Source organism: Lutjanus erythropterus, chromosome 7 (genome assembly GCF_056507025.1).
Source record: "Lutjanus erythropterus isolate fLutEry1 chromosome 7, fLutEry1.hap2, whole genome shotgun sequence".
Taxonomy (NCBI): Eukaryota; Metazoa; Chordata; class Actinopteri; order Lutjaniformes; family Lutjanidae; genus Lutjanus; species Lutjanus erythropterus.
The window spans coordinates 4,509,524-4,523,400 of NC_139323.1; the positions used below are offsets into that span (position 1 = coordinate 4,509,524).

The following is a 13,877-nucleotide window of genomic DNA, read 5'->3' on the forward strand; positions in this document are numbered from 1 at the left end:
CTGCGTGCTTAGATTCTACCAATTTTTTTGCAACAATGTTCAAACTACTGATTTAGTTGACTGTAAGTGGGCAGCCCTAGTCCTCCTCAGCTGCGCTGTAACCTCTTGTCCGTGAGTAGATGCACGCTTCCCTCTGCACATCGATATGGTTTTAACATCTCCAAAACTCAGCCACTCCCACCAAAACAATGTAGATGGATAAATAGCACTACAGTTAAAAAGAAAAATATGCATTTTTGATTTTGTGATGGATCTTGAATCGCAAAGTAAATGTTCATCTGAACTTGTCTGTTTTTAGCTGTTCTGAATGGCCTTGCTCAGTAAAATCCTGCTATCATATAGAAGATGCAATAAATGGTGCAAATATGGGCAAACTCGCAGTGACTTCACATAGGATAATGTCCCATCTTCCTCGTGGGGTTGCCTTGTTTGAACCCTGTCCAAGCTCTACTTAAAACCAAGGTGTCATGATAAACTCACTAACAAGACACAATATGTGAATCACATGTATAAGTATTGTAATTTAATCTGGAACCAATTTTCTTCCTGTCCTTTGGACACTGAACATGACATCCTGTTCCAGCTGCAGCACACTAGGTTGCTATGGCGAGGGCCCAAATCTCAGCTACAATCACTCAGAACAAACTCATCCCTCATTCGACAACTGACTTCTTTGTGAGGTATGAATACGGCCCAATTATTTATTTCTTGTTGAACTGATAAGTAAATGAGAAGCCTGCAAGCTGGCCAGGCCAGGCTGACATGTTGCGGCAGTGTGTGAGTGTGTATGTGGTGTGTGTTTGTGAGAGTGTCTTTGTTTTATGTAAGAGATGGTTGTAGATAGACCCAGCAAATCAACCAGTTAGCATGCAGACATAGGGTCTTCACTCTCTTCGACTTGAATTTACTAAACTATGAAAATATACAAGGAAAACAAACTGAATTTACAGAACATAAGTGTTACAGTATTTAGCTTTAAAAAAAATCCACTAAGAAAAAGATTAAACTCTTTTTAATCCGTTTTTCTGATTGTTTTTTCTACTTGGTTCCTACTAATGATGAATTGGTAGTCGGTGTCGATGCTGTTCGTCTGATGTAAAGAAAATGACAATGAAGAGAAGGTGGGAGGCGGCAGCTGTGGAGCTGCTCCTCACCTCCATCAATCCTCCAGGTTTTTCAGTTCTATCTTAATGTCCACTGTCACTCACACTCTGTCCGAGGGAAGACTCTGGAAGTGTAACGGACGTTGGTTTAATAAATGATTCAAATGTCAAACTAAAATGTGCTGCTCTTTTCTTTTACTTTCCAGCTGTGACATTTTGCATTTTGATACAAAAAAACCCTCATTAAATTACCATATTAAATGTTACATTTAAAGGGTAACTTCTGCATTTTTCAACCTGGAACCTATTACTTACCCATGTTTTTTCTCTAAGTGACTAATGGTGACAGCGATTTTTCAGGGAGAGAGCTGCAGCCTGCAGAAACCAAACTAAACAACTTGTTTTACCACTGACGGGCTAAGAGTGTTATTTGTAAGTGTCTGGTACCATTATGGAAAGGATTACTGCAGAAAAAAAATCAGGAAAGTTTTGTTTAACCCAGAAAAAGCTGATTTATTGCTCTGGCCAAACTTGCCAGACTCCATTTGACAATTTGTGATTCTAACATTGTAACTGTCATTCAAACTAGACAGGAACAAAAAACTCAGTAAGAACATCTGTATTCATCTTTCTAACGTTCCAACAATCAGAAACTCAGGTTTGGTCGAAATAAACCCTTCATTCACTGAATTCTAGAAAACAGAAAACAGTAAAGTTACATCTGCAGTTATTTGATTACAAAAATGAAACCTGTGCATCCTAATGAGAGTATCGATATGATAGTGTTATATCAATTTTTTTCTGATTCACATTCAGCTTTTTATCGATACAGGCCACGTGAATCAATGTACTTGTATCTTACACGTTAAAGCCTGATGCATCAGATGCATGAGTGACTCATCACACTCTTAATACTGCATCAGATGGACAGTGGAGAAGTGGCTCAGGCTGCAGGTTTGTGGGTTTTCTTGAACAGTGAAAACTTGCTGGAATTCTTTGTAACAAACTGAAGTCAGACTGAGCACAGTCCCTCTTCTCTCAAAAATAAAATTACAAACCTTAAATCAAGTTCTATTTACAGCCACCTGTCACTCCTGCAGGTGGTGTTTGATACTCAGCTGTTCCTTCAGCTGTGTTCACATGTTGCTGATGTGGTCTGCCATCGTGTTGGTGGACGTCCATCCCTCCAGCTGTAGAACACAGAACGGACGGAGCTTCTCAATCGCAGCGTTCCACGTGTCGGGGTCTCGATCCCCTGGGTTTTTCCTGAGGTCCAGGGTCAGCTGGTGTCGGGGACGATGTGTTGTCAGTTTCTTGGCGAACTCCAGCAGCTCAGCAGGCTGAATGAAGTTGGAACTGTTCAGGACAAAACATGGAAATCATAAAAAAAAAAAACCTGTCTGAACACTAAACACCAGTGGTGGAAGTTACAAGTAAAAGTCCTGCATTAAAAACCTACCTGATGTCGAGTCGTTTCACAGAGCTTGGTGAGCATCCTGAGAACAGCTCGGCCAGAACACACACGTTCTTGGCTGTTGATGAAAGAAGTCACTTTTTACACTGTAGAAACATTCGCTTAACAAATGATTAATGAGTTAGAGAGACACCAATACCACAGATACAGTTACACTAGACTGTTTTAACCTGGCAGGGAAACTCTAAACACAACACAAACATGTTATCAGAGGGGGATTCCATCAAGGCTGATAATGAAATCTGCTTTAAATGAAAAAAATTTACTGCAACTTCAGCCTCTCCACTGACACAATTTAGCCTGATCTAGTGAAAGCCAACTGAAGCCAGGCTTAAACAAGCTTACACAGAGAACATATGCAGCCCAAAACAGTTGACTGTCAAACAGAAGATATTATGTCACAAAAAGAAGGGATAATTAGAGAAGTGTTATTCTCAGTAGCAAAGCAAATCCTGAAGATTGAATTAGATAAAGAATATAAAGGGTTTATCATGAAAAAAGGTCAAAACTGCTGCAATTAACAAAACGAGGGAGATGGCTTGGCAAAAAAAAATGCAAACAAACCTAATACCCCAGCAGCTCACTTGTTAGAGCATCTGGCCCTTAAACTGAGGTCTCAGCAGCAGTACACTACTAACAGATGTCAACCTGAGACCAACCTGCATGTTGTCTTCTCCTTCTCATTCTTCCTTTTCCTGATTATATTTGGCTGTACTACGCATCTTGCTGCAGAACATGAATCAGTAACTATTCATATTGATTAACTGATATTACAAACTACATATTCAGCTGCTCTTGTGTATGTTTGAATAACAAGCATCATCTCTTAATTGGCTCTGAGAGTCAGTAACTGGACAAAGAGTAGACAAATCTGAAAATTACGGAGTTGAAAAAGAAATTGAAGAAGTATTTAAAAACACATAGCAGAAGGACATGATTTTTACTGATGTTTCTTGTCTTCAAAGCTTCAAAGGTTTTAAACAAAAGGGTTCACTCCATGTCAGATAATCTGTTGGCTGAAGAGATGAGACTGCAGAAAGACACTTGAGGGAACTGTCTTTTGTGGTTCTGTTTCCACTCAGTGGAAAATTATTTTCCACTGAGTGAAATAGGCTTGACAGTTAGCCTGGCTAGCTCAGTGATATCAGTTACCATGGTTACTGATTCCTCTAAACCACAGCCATGAAATGGATCTCTCTCTTAAATGATCTAGACTTAAGCCAGGACTTTCTTTATCCACGTTGATGGAATCACCCCCCAGCTTTCATGTTGGTCTGTTCACCTGATGAATCCAAGTCTAATATTCACTGTCATTTCAGCTCTGGTTTGGTCTCCCTCAGCTCCTGATGATGTTCTTACCTAACCGATTCTGAGCCAGGCTGAGTGTGTGGAGAGAAGGCACGGTCTTCAGAGCAGCCACCAGCTGCTGCAGACTCTTCTCTTTGTCACTCCACTTCTCCAGAAGGCGGCAGTCATTGAACCGCAGCTCTGACACAGGGAGACAGAAAAAAGGACTAAGAATTCCACTCTGGACTGGGCTCAGTCAGAGTTATAGAACATGGACGGAATCACACCTCCACACATGGAAAGAGGACAGAACGCTGACAGAAATTAATAGTGACTTACTGAAAAATTGCTTTATGTATCTTTAAGAGCTCTTTTTTTGCCACTTTAACTTCTTCTGGGTTTGACTGACTATGACACACAACAATGGTTCTACGATGTAGGTTACCAGGTTAGGCCACCAAAACATTAAAATGAACTAACATATGTGAAGTACTTCATGTCAGGTGCAAACCAGTAGTCTGAGGTCTGCTTTGTTTTAAGGACTTAAATACTCTAATGTCACTTCTGTCCTTACTCAAGGCCACAGAGCCACAGCTGTTGTGGTTTGTATTTTAGATTGAATGCTTGTATTTCTTAGTGATATTTCTGCAGAGAGCGGCTTAGAACTTTACATTAACTTTACATTAATGCCGGGTCATATAATGAAATACACAAGGTAGATTCACCAGGCCACACCATACAGATACAAACAATCAAGCCATGTTAACACAGTGTAAATGTCAGGGTCCCTACATCTTTTCAAGCACTTTTCAAGCATTTTCAAGTTCTTCCACCATCTCATAGTTGTGATAAATTACATATTTATATACATATATATGCTCAAGATGATTAGGCCCCATTCTCTTCTTCTTCACATTAAATCAGATGTTATTGTGATATAAACAACCCAAATTATGTTTCTTGAAAGTTCCACAGAAGCGTGACAAATTAAAAGAAAACACAGTTTCATGGTTCAAAATGTGTCATCTGTCTGTAAGAAGTCTTGGCACCCTGTATAACACAGCTGGGCCCCCCAAAAAACATTCAGAATTTCATAAATACCAACAAAATTACACATGCATTGTGGTAAGTGGAGTTTTCTTGATTCTATGCGAAAACCAAATGTAATTAGCAATTAAAAGTGATGTGTTCAGTCAGACAGTGATTTATTATGAAAGTAATGCAATTACAATTTCAAGCAGCTTCAAGCACTTTATCCAAAATTTTCTTCAATTCTTTCAAACCTTGAAAACACCACATTAAAATTAAAGTGTTTTCAAGGATTTCCAGCACCTGTGAGAACCCTGAAGTGTTCTTCCACTGTTCTCCATGATAAGGTGTTCACCTGATTACAGAAAAAGTAAGAGGCTGTCATCTGCAGCTTTTAATCATCTAACACCTTAAAGGGACAATTCACCACAAAGCAAAAAATACATATTTTTACTCTTACCTGTAGTGCTGTTCAACAGTCTGGATAGTTTTGGTGTGAGCTGAGTTTTGGAGACATACATACAGATGTCTGTCTTCTCTCCAGTGTAATGGAACTAGATAGTGTTCAACTTGTGGTGCTCAGGATGCCATAAAAATATATTTAAAAAACTCAGCAGCAATGTCTGTCTTTTATGAGCAGCTTCATGTGAGAACTACTTTCCTTCTAGTAGAAACAAAGTAGTTCTGGTAGGTTTGACCATTGAGAGAAAACAGATCCAGCATCAAATTGCTCACAACAAGGTCTGAGGATTATCTTAGTAAATGGGTCATGATTTTTGGAAAAAGACAGTAAATTTATTTTTTTGGGCACTTTGAGCGCCACAAGCAGAGTACCATGTGTGTGTGTGGCAAACTCTGCAACTCACACCAAAATTATTTAGATGGATAAACAGCATTACAGGCAAGAGTTAAAATATCTATTTTATGATTTTGGGGTGAACTGTCCCTTTGAGGTCAACCTACTTTGTTTCATACAGCTGCTGAGAAGTCCACATTCAAGAAGACTAATAATGGGTGTTTGTATTCATGGCTCTCTTCTATCTTCTTACCTTCCAACTTGCAGTCTCTCAGTAGATTCAGAATCTCTGGGAGACAATCAGACAGGTTCATGTCCTCCAAGCTGAGACTCCTCAACAAGTGATTTGACCCTAAAAGGTGAACACATTATTACTGACAGCACTTCACAGAACACTTGGTTTAGAGAGGGGCTGCACAATAAATCTAAATCAAAATATCCAAATTGCACAAGCTGCATGTTTTTGATAAATGGGAAATGTGTTACAGAACAGATATTATAATGAAGTACTGCAGTGCTGCAGAGATGTCCCACCCTACAAATCTTGTTCTCCAGATGTAAGAAAACATATTTGTTTGGTACAGACCACAACAAATATCATCATTGTCATCATCATCATCATCATCATCATCATCATCATCATCATCTCTTTCTGGGAAAATGAAAATTGTGATGCAAAAATGACCATTCCCACCAACCTTGAATCATACTGCAATATGTGTCAAAATAATCACAATATGATTTTTTTACTGTGTCATGCAGTCCTAGTTTAAAACTAGATCAATACATCTGACTTTGATAAAAAAAAGAAAAAAAAAAAAGAAAACATTTTAGGGCTGGGCCGGCAGGTCTTAACTTATTGCAGATATATTAATAACTGTGTTTATGTCAGCTGATTATATAAAGAAACTGCAGTACAGAAATGCCAAACAAGGTTTGGAGTCATTTAGAAACAGTTACCATTACATAATTTAGAACTGACATTTTTTTTAACACTAAAATATCCTGGATCCGGGTCACAAAAGAATTGAAGGGATCCATGTCAGGGTTTCCTCCAGAAAAGCTGTTTGGCCCAGTGACAAGTATCTTTTGGGGGACCAAGAGTCATTTTTTACCAGACTGATGGCAGCATTAAAGTCGGGCCCTGTAGTTTCTATGATAATATAATCAGAGCTGTAATCGTGGAATAGAGAATTTAATAAAGACATAACAGAGATTTCACAGGGTCCTACATTAAGTCAGTGCTAAAAGCTCCCTGCAGATTTGAAAATATTACTATGTAATGTTGTGTTACAAATAAGTTATTTATTCAACACACATTTAAAAACTATGATAGAGTTTTACAAAGAATCTGACAATCTGCAGTCTTGGAATGCTAAATTTTCCAGATAGTTAGATCTGGTGGGGGTCCACTTTGGCCCAGTAGGCCACCTGGCTTGCAATACAATGGAGGGAAAACCTGAATATCAAGATGTTATGTGTTTATGTTAAAAAGAATTCCTGTCAGGTGATATACATTTTTGAGACGTTGTTGTTGTTTTTTTTTTTTTTTTTTTTTTTTATATTGATATCAGCATATGTGTAAAAAAAAATCCAGCATCAGTTGGGCTATAATTTGGTTCACACGTCAACATAGTGGACCGTATTAGTGTCTCATTAGGTGAGCAGTTGATGAAACGTTACTCAGTTTTAGCAGATATTAAAATAATAATGCTAAACTTTTTCTATATTCTTTCTTTACTGTAATCAGCAAATCCTGTGAAGAGACCAAAAAATACCCAGTCTGTGGCTCTCAACTCTAAAGCCACTAAAAACAACTCTTTGAAAGTAACTATGAGTCTAACAAAGTCTTCTGGTGAGTGTTTGGGGAAACAGTGTGTGTGTCTGTGTGTGTGTCTGTGTGTGTGTGTGTGTGTGTGTGTGTGTGTGTGTGTGTGTGTGTGTGTGTGTGTGTGTTTGCGCATGCACCTTATAGAAGGCCCGGAAGTCAAACTACGGCAAGCTGCTGACAGTGAAGACATTTTACCTGAGAGAGTGTTGAGGAGTTGGCTTTGAGAGGAGCCAGTTGGTAACCTCAGTCCAGCTACGTGGAGTGTGGTGAGACGTGGAGCGTGTCTCAGCACAGATGTGATGAAGAGCAGATCTGTTTGGATCTCAGTTACTCTGACTGTCAACTTCTCCAGGGACAGCTCTGCTGAAAGAAGGTTGGAAACACCCACCATGGATTGATGTTTAATACACGACACTACTTTATTATGAATTCATGCAGTATTGTTTAAGAGAAGTTGTTGTCATTCTGTCTTTGATTTAATACTACTTTGGTCTTAGACTGGGCTGCACCTACAAGGATTTACTTAAATCTAAGATTAGTACTAATCAGAGTACAGTAAAACTATGTTTAAAGGTACCACATTTTAAGATTTAACTCCATTCAATAAATCCATGTTTATTTATAGAAACCGAAATTAAACAGGTTAATCAGTATGGAGATGATTTCCAATTACCATACACAAATAACTAAATTTGTGTGCTGTTTGGACCAAGTATATATAAAAGATTGCTCTGTAGTCCTTAACAAAACCTTGTAGTTTGTTTGTTAGCCAGGTAAAAAGTAGGAAAGAAAGTGGTAATATTGTTTGTCAGCGAACTAATAAGTTATATTGTTTGCTAGCTAAAAGGTTCTCTGGAACACATAGGTTTCCTCACATTATTATTATTAATCAATCATTGATTATTAATATGATAAACTACTGGTTAAGGAAAATGCACAAAATTTGCAACTCCAATAGAGATTACTACAGCATTTCTTACTTGGACTGGACTGGGTGAGCACCTATCTTTCCAAAAGAACCTTGTGTTTCCACAGCTACACTTCTAATGCTGCTCACTACAAGTGTTGCTTCATTTTGGTAGAGGCTTTACAGCACCTGGCATGTCTGACTCAGCTCTCCTGGGACGATGCGCTAAGAAGCGTGGTCCCCAAATCACACTCTGGATCTCCACATGCAGGGACGTCACGTTGGGGCTGGCGTCCAGCAGGATGGGCATGAGCTCCGTGTACGGCAGGACGCTGATGCTCAGATCAGTGAGGGAGCTGCGGGAGCTCTCAGACAGCTGCCTCAGGGCGAGGGCCAGGCCCAACATGTCTGAGTCCCTCAAGATCGCTGCACAAACAGAAAAACAAATCATTCCTGCACAACACAACGTGTGTTGTTGTCTAATGTTGTAACTATTCTCTGAAATTGAAAGAATCCTCCATTCTAGTTCTGTCCACTGATTTAATACAATTATCCTTTATCCTTCCTGTTTTTTCAGATGCCATATATTTAGATTTATCCCTTTAAATGTTCTTGCAGTTCAGTGTGAACATTCAGATGGAAACACTGCCTCCAGCACTGCCTTCATGTCTCTCCTGACTGTTCCAATATGCAGTTTATATTTTGTTGTGATGTAGACTTCAGCATGCAGAAAATATTTCATCCATGTATGACACACATATATAATATTAATAAAATCCAGGACTTAGATCTGAATTTGAATAAATGTTAAAAGACCATCCGAGCATTTCCCTATTTAAAGGTCCAGTGTGTCAGATTCAGGGGGATCTATTGGCAGAATATTGCAGAAATAGAATATAACAGTCATATGTATGTTTTCATTAGAGTATAATCACCTGAAAATAAGATTTTTTGTTAGAATGAGCCCTTTATATCTACAGGTGGAGTTGCACTACGTGTATAGGGTAACCCAGCGCGGACAAATCAAACACTGGTTCTAGATACAGCCTTTCAAGTTTTTCATGGGTTTCACAGCCAGCCTAGTTTCTCCTACATGCTTGGAAGAGGAGAGTGAAGCAAGGTGTTTGCAATCTGCAAGTTCACACCTAGATGCCACTAAATCCTAAACACTGGTTCTTTAAACTGACAAACGACACAATGCAGCAGTAGTGCCTCATCATAAACCAAAAGCCTGCGCAGCAGTGAAGACTAAGATGATATAAATACATTTTAAAAACAACCACTACAGGATATTCACAGATAGACCTTAACTGACCCTTCATAAGTCCCACCTCTTTGTGCTCTGTGCAAGTTGAGCAAACTTGGTACCTGGGTCAGCTTTATCTTTTTCCTGTAAAAGAAACAGCTTTTGCTAATTTTAGCTAGCTTATAATGTGAATATATTGTTTTTACAGGAGAGGGCAGGGACTGTTTGCACATTCCTGAAACCATGAATACTAAATGAAAGCAAGGTGTAGAACTATAAATTAACTGGTATATATTTTTATGTTCTGAAACTGCTTTGAGTGAGTAAAACATGAGTGAGTTAAATATTTGTCCTGTAGTGTGTAATGTAATTTTCATTGTGTGAGGAACCTGTGTTGAACTGGTACCGGTATTGAAATATTCTGACCGATACCCAGCCCTAAAGACAAGCCTAACTCATAGCATGTCTAAGTACAGGAAACAGGTAAGAAGAAAGTTAATCGAGGTACAAAGCTTGCTCAACTGTCACTGGTGCAAAGAATGAAAGGGGGTGGAGCTTAGGAAGGGACAATTTGTTAATTTACCCCTTCTGAATTACCAAACTTACAACAGCTGTTCAGCATTAGAGAGCGAAGGCAGAAAAATGTCGGCAGGGCAGAATTCAGTACCCTGAGGCATTCAGAACCACAGTCCCTAATCCTCAGAGATTCGATCTGTCCCCATGGACAAGCCCCCGCTGAGGGACTATCACATGGAGTGAAGGTTTGACAGAGAACCTGTGGATCTATAATATGGCTTATTTTTCCAGATCCCTCCTCCTCTGCAGAGACAGAATCCAACTTTGGGCGTTTGCATGGAGTGACTCGATCATCCTGATCTTCTTCAAGACCTGTCCTGCGACAGGCCTCGTCTGCACCGGCTGGAGCAGCTTGTGACTTTGTCTTTTTACTGTGCATCAGCTTTTTCAGCTCAGGGTTTATATACTGAGATCCCCTTCCATGTAGAAGCCAGGCCAGCACAATGGGACACTGTGACTTAACAATTAGTTTTTTAGCCACCCCGTGGTCTAGCAGGCGATGGAGGACATACAGTGCAGGTTGTATTGTCCTCTTTGATAAATCGATGCAGTGCGACACACAAATACTCGTGATGTGCTTCTCCTGGAGGTCCAGAAGAGGCCGCTGCTCAGCAGTTAAACCTTGAAGGGCTTTATATGAGCTCGCTATGAGTTCAAAATGTCTGTTACATTTAGTTGCAGCCCACAGGTACGATGGAGCGTTTAAACTTGTGATGTTTTGTTTGATGAAGCTGTTTCTGGCGCCATAGAATACAAGTGTAAAAACCATTCTCATCACTTCAACTTTGGCCTCTTCTTCCGTCGGAAAGTCCTTTGCCTGAAAATGTAACACAGGAGACATATCACAACTTGGTTCTAGATGTTACTGCATCGGATTTTACGATGTTACACCTACATGGTTAGGTCCCCAAATATCCTTCATGACACCAACCCATCCTGCGTGAGTTGATATCCCTGAGAGAAGGCAAACAGAAAATGCCATCATTTCCACCAACAACGCACAAACACAAAGCAGCATCTGTTCACTTCAACTGCAGTTCTTACCTCTCTGATTTAGGGGAGGCTGGAGCTCATCCAGCTGACACACAGTCAGATGAGGAAGAAGATCCTTTATCAGAGGCACTGGAAGGTCTGAGTGATGAAAGATGGGTTAGGACATTCACGTAGTGGACACAAAGTCCCTCACCACTAATGAGTAGCACTTGCAAAGAATGTGTGATGCTATGACACCAGGAGATCAACAGAGTGTTTTTGGAGTTATTAGCTGCAGAGATGGCTGCTTTTTCTCCAATATAATGTGACTAAATGGCACTCAGCCCATGGTGCTCAAAAAACATACATCTGAAAAATTAAAAAAAACAGTGTCTCTTTCCAAAAATCATAACCTGGTTACTCAGGATAATATGCACACCTTGATGTGAGCAGTTTCATGTAGGAACTACTTTCTCTCTGCAGCAGTATCTCCCAGAACTACTTTAGAATCTATCGGAACTACTTTCTTTCTACTAGAAATTAAGTAGTTCCTACCCTGGACTACACCAAATACTTAACAGATGTCTGTCAAAGGGTATTTATTAGCTTATGAATCTGGGAAAGTGGGAAAAACAGTAACACTGAACTTATTTCTAACTGGACCACACACCGTGATCTTTTTGATACCTACTGAAGTTATTTTTCACTTCCATTTACTGAACCTCCCCTGAAACAGTTTGGAGCCCTCCTGAGGAAACCCCATAGACTTATAATGGAGCATTATATTATAACACATATATGGGAAAGGTCTGTGTCAGCTAAACGTTTGAAGCGAGGTCGGTGTATGTAGTTAACCTGTTATAGCTCCACTTATGGGATATGTAGTCAACGCTAACATGTCAGTGACATGCTAGCCTCTATTACCAGTTAACAGTTAGCTTAGCTCCCTGTTCTGAGCGTGTACGTTAACAAGTCTCGGTACCGTTACGGAAACGTAACTTCAGTATGTATCATTAAACATTTTCCACTTACCAAGAACAGCCTGAGCGCCCACAGCAGCAAAATGTGTCCTGACAGCTTGAAAACACATGTCCTTCAGAGACAGCCGCACTGTCTCTCTGTCCTGTCCTCTGTGGACACTGTCCCGCATTGTTTAGCGCTTCACTTTGTAACGTTATCATTTACATATGATGCTAACAGTTCCCTGCTGACAGGACACACACCTGTGATCCGAATCACTTCAGATGTTCTACCGTTTCGTAGTTTTTCTTCTTTGTTTTTAGCGGCAGGCTAAACACCAACGTTGAAGGTGCATGTCGCCACCTACTGACCAGAGTGTGTAATATCACGACTTTACAGAAAATTCATATTCTGGATATTAAACCTTTTTTCATACAAATATTAAAATATTCCCCCTTGTGCCAGTAATAGACCTTTTTCACAGAAGCCATTTGTACATGAAACAGTGAAGTAAACACAGGTGTTACCAATGATACTGATCAAGACCCCATTCCATGTAGTGTAGCCTTCACAGCGAGCCAACATGCACAATAGCAGCATCCTGACTGTGTGGCTTGAATGGAATGGGACCTTAGAAAAGAAAGAAAATATATCCCCATGGTTATGGTGGTCCTAATTATGAGATTAAAAAGTCCTAATTATGAGACAAAAAATCGAAATTATGAGATTAAGTCAAAATTTGATAAAAAGTTGAAATTATTCTGACTTTTTTCTCACTATTTAGATTTTTTAATCTCATGATTTATATTTTACCCCATCATAATGACCTTTTCATAGATATGACTTTATCTTGTGATTTCTCTTTTTATCTCATTTTGACTTTTTACGTCATAACTGACTTTACCTTTTAATTCTGATTTTATCTCGATCATAATTTTGACTTTTTCTCATACTTGACTTTTTATATCATAATTTGTACATTTTAATCTCATAATTACAATCTTCTCATAATAATGATGTTTTTGTCTCATAATTATGACTTACCATGGGGATATATTTTTCTTTCAATGGTGGAAATGAGCTACACTTGTGATACTCCTAAGTAAGAATAGTACATTTTGACTAATGTTGAGTCACTGCTTGTTCAGTTGCTCTCTATCTAACATTCAAAACTTTGCCTCTTTTCATTTTCCAAGCAAAGTTTACAGCCTCAAGTGCATTTTTGTAAATTATCCAGTAACTCAGATTTTCAAAGGTATTTCTATTTTGGAGTCAATGTGATGGCACCTAAACATAAATCCCTCTACTAACAGATACTATGACCCACGTTCTAAAATAAAACCATAGTTTGGGGTTTTATTGGATGGAATTCATAGTAAAATTCGATACAGTTCATTGAAAATTGGTGCCACTTTCTCATGTCAACCTTCAAACTCTTTTCATATCTTCCTAAGACCATGTACTAGTGCATACATGAAAGACTGTGTAAACATTTTGTTGTTATATTTGAATGATTATCACATCTCCCTCATATGACAGCGGACCATTCAGAGGAGTAAATACACTTTTCCAGTGTGGCTGGACAGCACATCTTGCAAACTAGTTCTTTTCGAGCACAAACCAGACCTTATACCTTAAATCCAAGAGGCTGACAACAGTTCCCTCCTGCCTTCATACAACACAGTGAGCTGGGCAC

At 39.2% G+C, this 13,877-nt stretch overlaps 1 protein-coding gene across 1 annotated transcript; it reads right to left on the reverse strand.

The window, feature by feature from the left end:
- Positions 1 to 1,590: 1,590 nt before the first annotated feature.
- On the reverse strand, positions 1,591 to 12,505 carry lrrc41 (leucine rich repeat containing 41). Its single transcript, XM_084722437.1, has 10 exons — positions 12,254 to 12,505; positions 11,294 to 11,380; positions 11,145 to 11,203; positions 10,280 to 11,066; positions 8,617 to 8,853; positions 7,716 to 7,880; positions 5,943 to 6,041; positions 3,937 to 4,065; positions 2,563 to 2,635; positions 1,591 to 2,459 (listed from the first exon to the last, which is right to left on the reverse strand). Exons 1-10 carry the CDS (start codon positions 12,369 to 12,371, stop codon positions 2,240 to 2,242), a joined length of 1,974 nt encoding a protein of 657 aa, XP_084578563.1. The 5' UTR covers positions 12,372 to 12,505; the 3' UTR covers positions 1,591 to 2,239.
- Positions 12,506 to 13,877: the final 1,372 nt, after the last annotated feature.

Excerpts from the sequence above, each read along its gene's own strand:
- lrrc41 (XM_084722437.1), bottom strand. The coding sequence starts at position 12,371 with ATGCGGGACAGTGTCCACAGAGGACAGGACAGAGAGACAGTGCGGCTG. Across the intron at positions 11,381-12,253 it reads GGGCGCTCAGGCTGTTCTTG|ACCTTCCAGTGCCTCTGATA; the intron begins GTAAGTGGAAAA and ends TTCATCACTCAG. Across the intron at positions 4,066-5,942 it reads GAGAGACTGCAAGTTGGAAG|AGCTGCGGTTCAATGACTGC; the intron begins GTAAGAAGATAG and ends TCCCTGTGTCAG.